We start from the raw sequence: 12,351 nt of genomic DNA, 5'->3' as shown, positions 1-12,351 counted from the left end.
TGTGTATATTTAGTGTCATGTATTGTTTTCTTTTGGGCATGTAATATGTACACTGTTGCCGCTAGGCGATTATGTAAATCAGTACCAGTATTACGCTATGTATAATATGTATTCTGCACATATATTATATGTGGGTGTTACAATTGGTATCAGAGCAAGTCGTATCCTCGACCTAGCCATGAGATATTATAAGTATTTCTTTCTACCTCATATGTGGGTTGTCATCATTATCCTTGATGTTATATTCATAGTATTGAGCCTGATCAACTTAATTCTATTTGTGTGACATTTAGGATCACGACTGACAGACGCAGAGGTCGTGGTAGACCCGGAACTCAGAATTCAGATTCAGAACCACCAAGTGGTAGTGAAGGTTTTCAATGGCCCCCGTTTGTGTAACAGATGCAGTAACAACAGAACCAATTCATGCATCATATGATGCAACAGTTGAATGGTGATCTTCATCCTCAAGGGGTTCCACAAGAAGCTGCAGGTGGTAGTTTCCGAGATTTCTTTCGCATGAATCCTCCTGAGTTCCATGTTGGATTAAATCCTGTGAAGGCTCATGAGTGGGTAACCAGCATGGAGAGGATTTTCCAGATAGTGCATTGTAGTGAAGAGAATAAAGTTGTGTTTGCTTCTCACATGATGAGGGGTCCTGCTGTGAGGTGGTGGGGAAGTGCTTCGACTCTTATGACCAATCAAGGAGTACCTAGGGATTGGGAGCATTTTAAGACTACTTTTCTGGATAAGTATTTTCCTAGATCTTTGAGGACTCATAAAGAATTTGAGTTTCAGCAGCTTAGACAGGGTACTATGTTAGTAGCTATGTATGCTGAAAAGTTTGAAGATATGGCTGCTTACTCTCGACGGGCCGTGTATGCACCAGATGAGAAGTGGAAGATCGAGTAAGTTCCTTTTTGGCTTAAGAGGTGAAATTTCTCAGTGTTTCTCAGAGAGAATTCACTTCTTATGCTGAATTGCTAAGGAAATGTTATGTGGCTGAGAACAGTTTGAAGAAAGTTCAAGAAGAAATGGATCAGTATAGAATTGGACACAAGGACCAGGGAAGGCCAGGTAACCGGTTTAGGCCTAGACCTCAATCTTTCAAAGGAAAACAAGTGCAACATGCAAGACCTAACCATCCTCCGCAATGTCAAGTATGTAAGAAATCTCATTTTGGAAGATGTGTTGGAAGTCTGATTAGGTGTTTTACTTGTCAGAGGGAGGGACACATGGCTAGGGATTATCCTCAGAATAAGAATCAGATGCAACGAAGGAACACCGGTCAAGTTTATACTTTGGATGCAAGGAAGGCTAAGAGGAACAATGCTTTGATTGTTGGTATGTGTCTTATCAATGATCATCCCTATTTTGTATTGTTTGATTGTGGGATAACACACTCTTTTGTATCAATTCAGTGTATGAAGCGCCAAGGCTTGCAAGCAATTCCTTTGTCTCCTCCTATGGTGGTTACTACCTCCATGGAGTTTCTGAGTCTTGAAGAAGTGAAAATGTTTGGGACCAATCGATTGGTCCTTAGTAACAATCGATTGTATGGTTTTTCTGTTTTGAAGGAAATGAAATTTTTACAGGGCCAATCGATTGCATGAACTTACTGACTTTGAAAATTGGAAATTCATTCAGCTGTCAATCAATTGACACTCAGCATCAATCGATTGATCCTTTTCATTCATTGAAAAATAGAAATGTGAGATAGACCAATCGATTAGGCCTCCCTAACCAATCGATTGGCTCATGCCTAAACCTTCAAATTTCATTTCTTTAATGTTCCTAAATGTATTGCATCAACTATTAATCACTTGTCATGTTATACTTGTATTGAATCAATATTAAATGTGAGAATTACATGTTGAATCAAGTGAGTTAACCTAGTGATCATTTTAGGCTATAAGTTATACTCACAACTTAGATAACATTAGAAAGCAACATTTGTTCGTACATTGCCTATGTGAAGGTCGTGAATGAATGGTTGTTATAGCTGGGAGTGAGACGCTTTGTATGGAACATGTGTTGTGGTTGTATGATGTTGGTGAATGAAGTCACCAGTGATTGATGAATCTAGTTATATTTTATGGAACTAATCACATATTCAGTATGTTTTATCCTTGACGGTGTACATCCTTATTTGAGATGCTTAAATGAGTAAGCAATGGGATATGACTCCAATGATTCGTGCCTCAATTGGGTTTGAGCCCCAACCATGGCAGACTTGGGGGATAGGTGGACACTAAAGTGGGTTAGAGGCTCATACGGTGAAACATACCCTAAGTGGGTTAGAGTCAAATACAGGCGACAGTCGCTTGGATTGAGTTTGGAACTCATAGAGAACCCGATATCCAATGTGAAAGTCGAATCATACGAGCACGCATGAACTGAGCTTGCCCTAAACGTAGGTTCGCTCATGGATTGATATTTCGTGAATCTGAATAGTGACTTATTTGAGTTTTGAGAACTCAGGAGCATGTTGCCATACATCGCGAAACTTTTCCCCATCACTTAAGTCTTCCTTCCCTTATTGACTTAAGTTGGATATTGATTAGAAAACCCTGTAGAGCTGAGTGGACCCATAAGATAAGGAACCCACTGAGATTATTATCTCACCCCATGTTGTTGATTATTTTTCAGGTAGTTCCGAGCAGGCGAAGGGTAAGGACAAGATAGAGTGATGTCTCTCTTACCTGATGTTTTGGATGGCTTCTCCGCTATGTAGATATTTTTGAGATCATTCTACAATGATCTAGTTCCTAGTTTTATTTTAGGCACCTTCGTGTATATTTAGTGCCATGTAGTGTTTTCGTTTGGGCATGTAATATGTACACTGTTGCCGCTAGGTGCTTAGGTATTTCAGTACCAGTATTACGCTATGTACAATATGTATTCTAGACATATATTATATGTGGGTGTTACAATTTCCTTATGCCACACATTGATATGTTGGTAGACAAAACATCTAAATTCAAAGTCTTTTAGTTTATGGACGGATTTTCCGGTTATAATCAAATCAAGATAGAACCCGAAGATATGGAGAAGACCACGTTCATTACACCCTAGGGAACATTCTGTTATAGAGTAATGCCTTTCGGTTTAAAGAATTTTGGTGCAACGTACGATTGCTTAACATAGATCTAAATTTGATCAATAAGGTATATCATTCTAGTAAGTGAGATTATAAGTGTCCCATTGTTCATGGCATTATGTGGAAACTTGACATTTTTCCTTTCATGAGAGCTAGTGGCATACTTATTGATTTATCCAAGTTGGAGCCCTTCTCATGGACGATGTCTTGGTTCAAGGATTCATACTTGTGAATAAATGGTTTAGTGTTCTCCAAAGAATGACTTAATCAATTAAAAGTCATCACTAACATTTGACTAATGGTTGACTAACTTCTTAATTAACTTTGCTTTACTTTCAAGTCATTTACTTTATGCAATTTAAATTTCAGTACCTTTATCATTCATTTCCATTTACATTTCATGCAACTTGTTTATCTTTCGAGTCCTTTTCACTTTGCTCATTTGAGCCATATCCTGTGATTGTATATATATTGTTTTCTTTGTTTTGATTTTGTTTGTGGCCTTAGGATCTTAAAACACCTAATAACAATATAAATCTCTAAAACATATGTTGGTGGACTGTTGGACTTTATCTGAGCTTTTGGACTTAGAATTAGGCAACATTCCCTGAGCTAAAGGACTTGCCCAATGCCAACATCTGAGCCTAAGCTATCTTTGACTATTCCTTCATCTGATGCAAGATCTTAGATCCCTTTGATTCATCTGTTACTCTATCTCTGTGCTTAATTGTTATATTATTATTATTGCCTATGTCTGATGGTTGATTCTGAGTTGATCAAGGAGTATTTCATCTTATACATTGGAAGACATTGAAGACTGATAGCTATTGGAATGTTTGCTTGGATATTATGGCCATCTTTATTTGATGCCTTGATCTTCATATGATGCTTGGATATTGCTCATTTCTTATTTCTTATTGATTGCCAAAGTCCAAAGGAAATGGGTTTCTATATGACATTATTGTCTGTTGGATTGCATCCCATTGGTTAGATATTTTCAACTCTTAACTTTTAATTTTTGTCTAGGGTAGTCTCTTCATCTCCTCCCACTTCTTAAATTTCAAAATCTCTCCCTCTTTTCACAAACCTTCTTTGCTTGTGATTTCAAACTTAGACATGTTTTAATGATTAGAAACTTTGGCCTTATGCCATTGAATTTTCACACTTTTTCATAAATCAAACTTGTAAGTAAACTTAACCATATTGACTTAAATTTCAAAAGACAAAAAGAACTAACAATCCCAGTCAAATCTTTGGCCTTTTGTGCCTTTTCTTGTTAAACTTTTGTTAAAATCAATTCACTAACTTCTTTGAAATTTTTACCACGAACTACAAGGTTTTGATCCCTCGTTTTTATGTTGGTATGTAGGCATAAGATCGAAGGTCTTGTCAAACACAAAAAATATAATTAATGAATTCTTTTCTCATCTCCCCACTCTATATTTTATCAAACATTATTTACACCAAAAACATATGTGCACAAAAAAGGGCTCCCTAGTAGTACCGAGGATACTTTGGGTGCTAACACCTTCCCTTTGTGTAACCAACCCCCTTACCTGTAATTTTTGGCATTTTATTATTTTTGATTTGAAAACTTCTTATCTTCGGGTTTTGTTCGTACTTTTCCCTTTTACTTTGGAAACAATAAAAGCGCGGTGACGACTCTGGTTTTACTGACGTCAAGTTTATCCATAGCTTGATGGTCACAAATTTATCGCTACAAGTACTTCCTATCAATTTCTCCAGGTATGGCCCTTGAAGGGTTCCCATGAACATGTCAACTAGTTATTTCTCAAGGAATGGGGGTTGAACCCTAGTTTACAGCTCTCTCCAACGTTGGGCATACTCCTTAAATGATTCATCAGTCTTTTGTGTCAAGCTTTGGAGTTGGGTCTGATTTAGAGCCATATTCGTATTATACTGGTGGTGTTTAAGAAATGCTTCAGCTAGGTCCTTCCATATTTGGATATACGTACTCTCTAACGGAACATACCACTAAAATGAGGCCCCACTTAGGATGTCTTGGAAGAAGTGCATGAGTAGCTTCTCATCATTAGAGTACGCAACCATCTTTCTGCAGTATGCACGGACATGAGTTCTAGGACAGCTGACCCCCTTGTACTTTTCAAAGCTAGTAACTTTGAACTTGGCAGCATCTAGCCCAAAAGCATTGGACCCCTCCATAACCTTCATCTTATCTTTTATGGCACGTAATTTCCTTTCTATCTCAACACCAGTTGGTCCAAAAGCATCATAGACCGGTTCATCTCTGGGATTGAAGAAAGCACCATTTTGATCACCCACCTCGAAGACAGAAGGATTGATTGTATTCTGGTTCACCGGACCTCCTCCCAGATTTGGAGGCATGCCCACATGTTGGCCCACGGGGATCTGCAAAGCAGGATTTCCAGGTGGTTGCGTAGGGTTGGCGGCAGCAGCAGCCCTCTGGTTGGCTTGGCGGAGTTCTTCGTGACCCCTAGCAATAGCTTCCTGGCCTCTAGCCACATCTTGGATGATCTCCATTAGTTTCCATATTTGGGCATGCATACCGAACATTTCTTCCCTCAAAGCGCTTTGGTTCTGCTCGAGTTGATCCATGAGTGATTTTTGCTTGCTTCGGGTATTATATCAATGTTGAGAAGTCGATTTGTTGTTTCTGGATGGAAAAAGGTCAAGTGGTAAGTTTCTTGTTTTGCTTTTATGTCATGTAGAATGATGCATGCTTTGGTTTTATTATCATTCTTTTTTTTTGCAAAGCTCTTAGTTGTCGTGTTAGTTATTGCGATAAATAATTTAGACAATTGGCATTGCAATAAAAAATAAAAGCACACACAAGGTAGAATCATAAAACCTCATTCATTCATTCATTTTTTTAACACAACAAGTACAAGCAAGCTAAAGAGACAACCCTCTTTACATTAAAACAAATTACAAGCTACAAATTTACTTGGAATGTGATCCCCTGAGATTTGCGAAGAGCTTCAAAATCTGTGATTAATTCGGCTGGAGTCTTCTTACCGAACTTCACAAAGTGGTAGACTTGGTGAGGAGTGTTCTCTAGGCACATGATCAGATCATCCTCTTTCATCATGTCGGGGAAATCCTAAAGAGCATAGTTGGTCAGAAATTCCATACTCGCATACTTGTTCTTTCATTCGGTGTAGAGTCCTTGTAAATTCCTAATTATGGTGTCTCTTTCAACTATAGCTCCTTCGGTTTTCCGATAAGCATCTTCCCAATATAAACAGTTATTCCTCAACTCTTGGTAGGCCTCATCAATAATTCTTGCCTTTATATTTTGTATCTTATCATGAGCTCTTCCCTACTGGAGTTTATCATGAAGGTAGGCTCGGTGTATCTTCTCTTTTTCCAACTTCTCACGAGAGGTGTGATCCTGATACTCCTTGATGGTCTTCCTCAGCTCACTGATTTGCGCTTCATATTCTTCTCTTGCACTCTTCTTATCCATGTTGGTCAGCTCTAGAGTCTTTTCCAAGTCTCGGACGACGCGCCAGGCTCGATCCAATTCATTATTACGGCCACTGAGTGTTGAGTTAGCTCCTAAGAGAGCACCACTGACCCATTCCTTCTTTCCTTTCTCTTCCCTAGCCCTCTTCTTGCTACTTTCATATAAGGTTTTTACTTCCTTTCCTTCATCTTCCAAGTCATCACCCCTTTGCTCCTCCTTGATGAGCTAGAGTCGCAACGGTGTGTTCTCTAGTTCGAGTTCACTAATCTTACTGGTAAGTTTATCAACGTCTTCTTGTAAGATTGGCTCAGGCTCGAGTACTTGAGGGAGAGACTAGGACTCAAAGTAGAAAGGAAACTTGGCTATTTGGGATCTTTTTTTCCCTTCACATACGGCTCTTTAGCGATGACATTTTTCTTCCCAAGTTCTGGACCACTTCTGACAATCTTTGTCCAAGCTTTTCTCACTTTCCTTACAACACGGTTAAGTGGATCGATATTGTTGATAACAAAAGGTACCAAGTCTTCATCTCTAGGAGGATCATTCATTGCATGTCCAAATTTCCTCATGCACAACACGGGATTGTAATTGATACACCCATGTGTACCTACTAAGGGTACGCTTGGAAATCCTCCACATCTGAGGATGATGGCTTGGGTTTCCCATTCCCTCTTGTACCACTAGATGGCACCGGTAGAGAGTGACACAAATTTTTGTCACCATGGGAGATCTTTGGATACAAAAGGACCCTTTTGCGGCGTGTGTGTTTTCATATATATGTGCAACAATGGAGCACAACATAGGAAAGTCTCACCCTTCTTCTCGTGGCGAGTTTGGAAAGTGTGGAGAAGTCTGCCAAGAGGAATGGCACTGGGTTTCCAGATAGGAAAACCTCTATTGTTGAATGATCTATGAAGTTGTCGATGTTTGGGAATAGGACGATCCCATAGATCAACAATGCTAAGATTGTAATACAAGATTCCCACTTTTCTTCTTTAGAAAACTTCCAGGCATGAACTTCTAAAAACTTCCTTATAAACCCTTTGCCATTCCCTTTAGGAGCCCAACTGGCTGCTAGTTCACCTATGTCAATACCCAATATTGTTGTTAATTTGGGCATAGTGAATTCTTCTTCAATCTTTGGGAACTGTTTATGATCTTTGATGGAGAGATTAATAATTCTCTCAAACTCTTCCAAAGTGGGAGCTATCTGGAAGTCTGGGAAAATGAAGCACCGCAATGGGATGTCATAATACTAAGCCAAGGTAGTGAGAGCTCCATAGTCCACATTCTTGTTCACTAGGTCCATCATGTTTCCATAAGAAACATAGCATTTGTACTTGACAGGCGCCAACTTGGAGCTCAAAGCTTTCAAATTGTCCAATCCAGGTTCCTTGTACTAGAATATGAATGTGCTTTTCCTGAGAAGATGATTCATGATTGCTTTGGAAAAAGTCCTTGTAGTTTCCTATAATAAACACCAGATACTAAGAGCTTTGTTTTTGTGTTATTTATGCATATGATGCATGAATGTATGAATGCATGGATGTACGGTGCATAAGCATGGCCTTCACAAGTCTAACACTGATTACGTTCCACACAGGGATCTTACCGGTTGTGATTTAGGGTTATATATTGGAACCCTATAGTCATTGATTCATTTGACTATTTTCAGCTTACGACAAAAGCATGTCGGTCGACAACTCCATCAAATGAGTCTATTCTGGGTGAGATCTTCGTACCAACCCTCGCGAAAAAAGATTCTCTAGAACCCATACTACGCGACCATCAACATTGGTTTCTAGACAAGGGTCTCAAAGTCATGGGTTTCCTTGATTGTTTGCCGCTTATGACAAAAGCATGATGGTCGACAACTCCATCAAGAAAATATACTCTGAGTGAGATCTTTGTACCTACCCTCGCGAGATAAGCTTCTCGGGGACCCGCACTACGTGACCATCAGTCTTAATTGTCCAAAGGTTTAATGTTCTACAAAGGTCCTTAGAGTCATTGATCCTAATGAAAATATTGACCGCTTACGCCAAAAGCTCGATGGTTGTCAACATTCTAAAAATAATCTACTCTAAGCGAGCTTCTCGTATCAACCCTTACGAGAAAAGCTTCTCGGTGGCCCATACTACTCAACCTCTCATATCTTAAGTTTGCACTCTAGCCTCGGGTAGAGAGTCTTTCCCACAAGGCTTCTTGCAATCAAAGTAGCATCCATTCAATGCCATAGAACCATGGAATCATACGACTGATATTACAGAAATTTAAAGCAAAAGGCAATAAATAAGGCAAGTAATTCAAAAGGATAAACACCCACACACATGAGGAAGCAACCTAAACTAGGGTTGACTTGCTTAGGGAATGATATTCCCAGCAGATCGCCAGATGTCGCTACACGAAAAATACAGAGTCACCATCGGTTTTTATTTATTCCAAAGAAAAGGAAAAATATCGAGAAAACCCCAAAAGAATGGTCATTGCAACCAAGAACAGGTTCGGAAGTCGGTTATCCAAGGGGAAGGTATTAGCGCCCCTCACATCCATGGTACTCCTTGGGAACCATCTAGGATATCTACGCTTGAATAGGTGTCGTTATCATAATGCTTACTTGCTAAGGATTTGGGTCCTCGTGTCTACTATGCTCACTTGTTGAAGTGATAAATCAGAGCCCTGTAGTTCGTGGATACAAAATGTTTGTTTCTTTGGTTGATTTTATACCTTGAAAAAGGTTTTTGAAGTAATGCCCTAAGTCTTAAACAAAAGGTTTGATGAGTTGATGTTGTTTTTATGTTTTGAAAAGAAACTGTTCTTGACTTCGGATTCCACTAAATACTATGGATAAAGGCGAATACCTCGAACTACCAAGCCAAACGTCTTGTGTTCAAAATACTCAGAACGATTATAGGAAAACTCCATTCTCATCCCTTATTTACCACTTAAGGCTCTTCCCATACAATCCTAATCGTATATTATTATGTTTTTGAATTTGATTTGAGAAAATGCCGCTTGCCGTTGGATCAAGGGTTGATTTATTGGTTATGAAATAATGAACAATCCTATGGTCTAACTGTTAACTGGAAAGCAATAACAAGTCAAAGGAAAGCGAGTAAAAAAGTACATCAAAAAGGGGAGGGGGTACATGAAAAATGCAAGGGACTTGTGCAAGAAATAAATGGTCTCGTTGTAAGGTAGCCCAAGAGAAAGTCGTGTGTGTGCATTGTGTCCTAAGCTAGAAAGCGCATAATGATATTACAAACATAACTCCCTTTCTTCTTTGAGGATGATGTCATGAGTGTTCCCTTGTAATAAAAGATTACAAATTCCAATATGCTCCAACTTGTGCTTAGATCAATCAATGGTCCAAGGTCCAATGCAAAGGTCCTAAAAGAGTCATCTAAGTCCATAGTCCCTAGTCTCATGCTTAGGTCTTAATCAAGATGAATTAAGTCGTTTTTTATGTCTTTTCCGTTTTTTCATGCTTAGTTCATTTTATGTTGATTATCAAGATGAAGGTGAAGAATGACAATGATGAATGTACAGTATGATACAAATTAAGGAAAAGGCAAAGTAAATAAATGGAAAAAAAATTAAATGTTAGAAGTTAGGTACAAGAATGTAAAAAGTTAGGAATTAGAAGGCGGAAACGTAAAAGTTAGGAGTTAGATATTAGATGTTAGGAATTAGGATTAATCGAAATCAAAGAAGAAAATAAGAGACTTATGATCAATATAAATAATATTCTAATGTTCTACTATCATAAAAAACAAATACCAAAAATATAATCAACAATCAAATTCTACAATTAAATCTACAATTGAAATCAAATAATATTCTAAAATATTCAAAATTTAATCTAACTTTTTAATATCAAATCTAAAATAATATTCTAAAATATATTATAAAATAATGTTCTAAAATAAAAATCAAATAATATTCTAATATTAATCTAAAATAATATACTAACAACTCAAAACAAGATAATGAATAAAAAAACAGAATGGGCCTCAAATTGAATGAGAAAGCCCAATCTGTGGGGGGTGCACCAACGGATTAGAGGTTTGAAGTAAGAAATGGGCGTTGAGGCCCACTGGCCTTGGTTCTCCTTGCAGGGGGTGTAGTAGACTACATCATGGTACAAACAAATAAATCCATGGGCCTTGGCCCAATCTGTCTCAGCAAAGGAGACCCAATCTCATTCCTCACGTGCCAAAACAACCTCCCCATACTCCAAACATTCCCTCCAATCCCCTGGCCGGATAGTTACCTTCCTTCGAGCCGGAGCTCATCGCCGGCGGAGGCAGAGCTCCCAACAGGGAACAACACACCACCAAAACAACCATCTCCACCTCGTGGATCCGAATCCCTTATCCAAACGAACCAACTCTCAAACTACTGATCAGATTGTGTCCAAAGGTGAAAAAACCCTAAGATGATTTTCCATAAATTAAACAGAGAGCGTTGAAGACCAAAGGCGAACAGGTTAGAGCTTCGATCTCCCTAACCTAATACTATACCATGGTAACCAAATCGGAGCAGAAGCAATGGATTGAGCAAGTTACCTGTCGGAGATGACGACAAAGACGACGACGACAATAAGAATCCCAGGTACGCTTCAATACTCTTCTAATTACACTCTATTCCTTCTTCTTCTTCTGCAATTGAGTGAATTCGTGGGACTACGAGTGAGGATTTGGAGCAGCAGCGTGTGATTCTTGAGTGACCTTGAGGTGCAAATTTTGCAGAGCTTCAATGGCTTCCCCCAACTTGCCCAAAAGTGTGATAATGATACTCTATTTGGGTAATGACTTTGCATTTGGTGTGTTGGCATGTCTGTTATGATGAATGGTCAGCTTGGTTTGAACTTTTGTTATGGTGTTGCAGCCTTGTTGTGGCCCAGTTGAACTGCTTGGTTGTTGTCATGGTTATAACTTGTTTACACGATTTGCATTGCATTGCTTGGTCTTACTATCTTGGCTTGTTAGGTCTGCTGGATAATCATGTTTCATTTTTTATTTCAAACATTGACTTATGTCATTAGCTTGTTGCAGGTTATGTTTTGCTAGGTGGTTCATCAACTTTTACTGGAACTGATGGTAATGAAGCAGTGTGTATCAGGTCAGTATGCACTACTGACTTTGTTCATGTCTGTATGGTATTGTAGGCCTAGTTCTGATAGCCATTTCTGACTGGTTGCTTGGATTCATTGCAATATCATCTTGTACCTTAGTTAGGTGTATACTTCATGTATGATTAAAGACCATATGCAACCTCATGTCATGCATTCAGCAGTTGGGTTTGGTTTTTTATGACCAACAGGTATGATATTGGTTATGCCTCATGTTCTACAGCTTAACCATTGTGTTAGAATCTAGCTTACCTAGTGCTGGCTTATGTTTTAATTCTGGTTGTGGTCTTATACAGCATGGCTTCTTGCATCTTGCTTGGCCTATGTTTCTGAAGGAGAATGGCGATCCAAAACGCAGTGGAATTTAAAATTTCTCCTTTAATGATCCTTACGAATGGGCATGATCAGTGATAGAATCGTTACCTCTTGTGGCGATCACGAATGTTGAACGATGACAACGCCTCTACTCAGTCCACACGAACGAATTCCTTCAATCTCAGTGCTAGCTGCTACGAATGAAGGCTTTGAGTGAGAAAGAGAGAGAGAGAAACGAAATTGCAAGTGTGACAATGCTTCTACACAAGGGTTCTATTTATAGAACCACTTGCGTGAGCTGCAAGCTAAAAAGCCCACTCAAGTGTATATGGC

The 12,351-nt window shown here is 38.9% G+C and overlaps 1 protein-coding gene across 1 annotated transcript; it reads left to right on the top strand.

Moving 5' to 3' along the window:
- Nucleotides 1–438: 438 nt before the first annotated feature.
- On the top strand, nucleotides 439–2,690 carry LOC127094625 (uncharacterized). Its single transcript, XM_051033433.1, has 4 exons — nucleotides 439–908; nucleotides 1,013–1,160; nucleotides 1,224–1,344; nucleotides 2,650–2,690. The coding sequence occupies exons 1-4, from the start codon at nucleotides 439–441 to the stop codon at nucleotides 2,688–2,690; spliced, it is 780 nt and encodes a 259-aa protein (XP_050889390.1).
- The last annotated feature ends 9,661 nt before the right edge of the window (nucleotides 2,691–12,351 follow it).

Source organism: Lathyrus oleraceus, chromosome 6, assembly GCF_024323335.1.
Source record: "Lathyrus oleraceus cultivar Zhongwan6 chromosome 6, CAAS_Psat_ZW6_1.0, whole genome shotgun sequence".
Lineage (NCBI taxonomy): Eukaryota > Viridiplantae > Streptophyta > Magnoliopsida > Fabales > Fabaceae > Lathyrus > Lathyrus oleraceus.
This window is presented reverse-complemented; position numbering and strand designations above follow the sequence as displayed.

Bases quoted from the DNA above. Each gene is read 5' to 3' on its own strand.
- LOC127094625 (XM_051033433.1), top strand. From the start codon at position 439: ATGCAACAGTTGAATGGTGATCTTCATCCTCAAGGGGTTCCACAAGAA. The intron at 909-1,012 runs GTAAGTTCCTTT...GGCTGAGAACAG, and splicing joins GATGAGAAGTGGAAGATCGA to TTTGAAGAAAGTTCAAGAAG. The intron at 1,161-1,223 runs GTATGTAAGAAA...TTTACTTGTCAG, and splicing joins ACCATCCTCCGCAATGTCAA to AGGGAGGGACACATGGCTAG.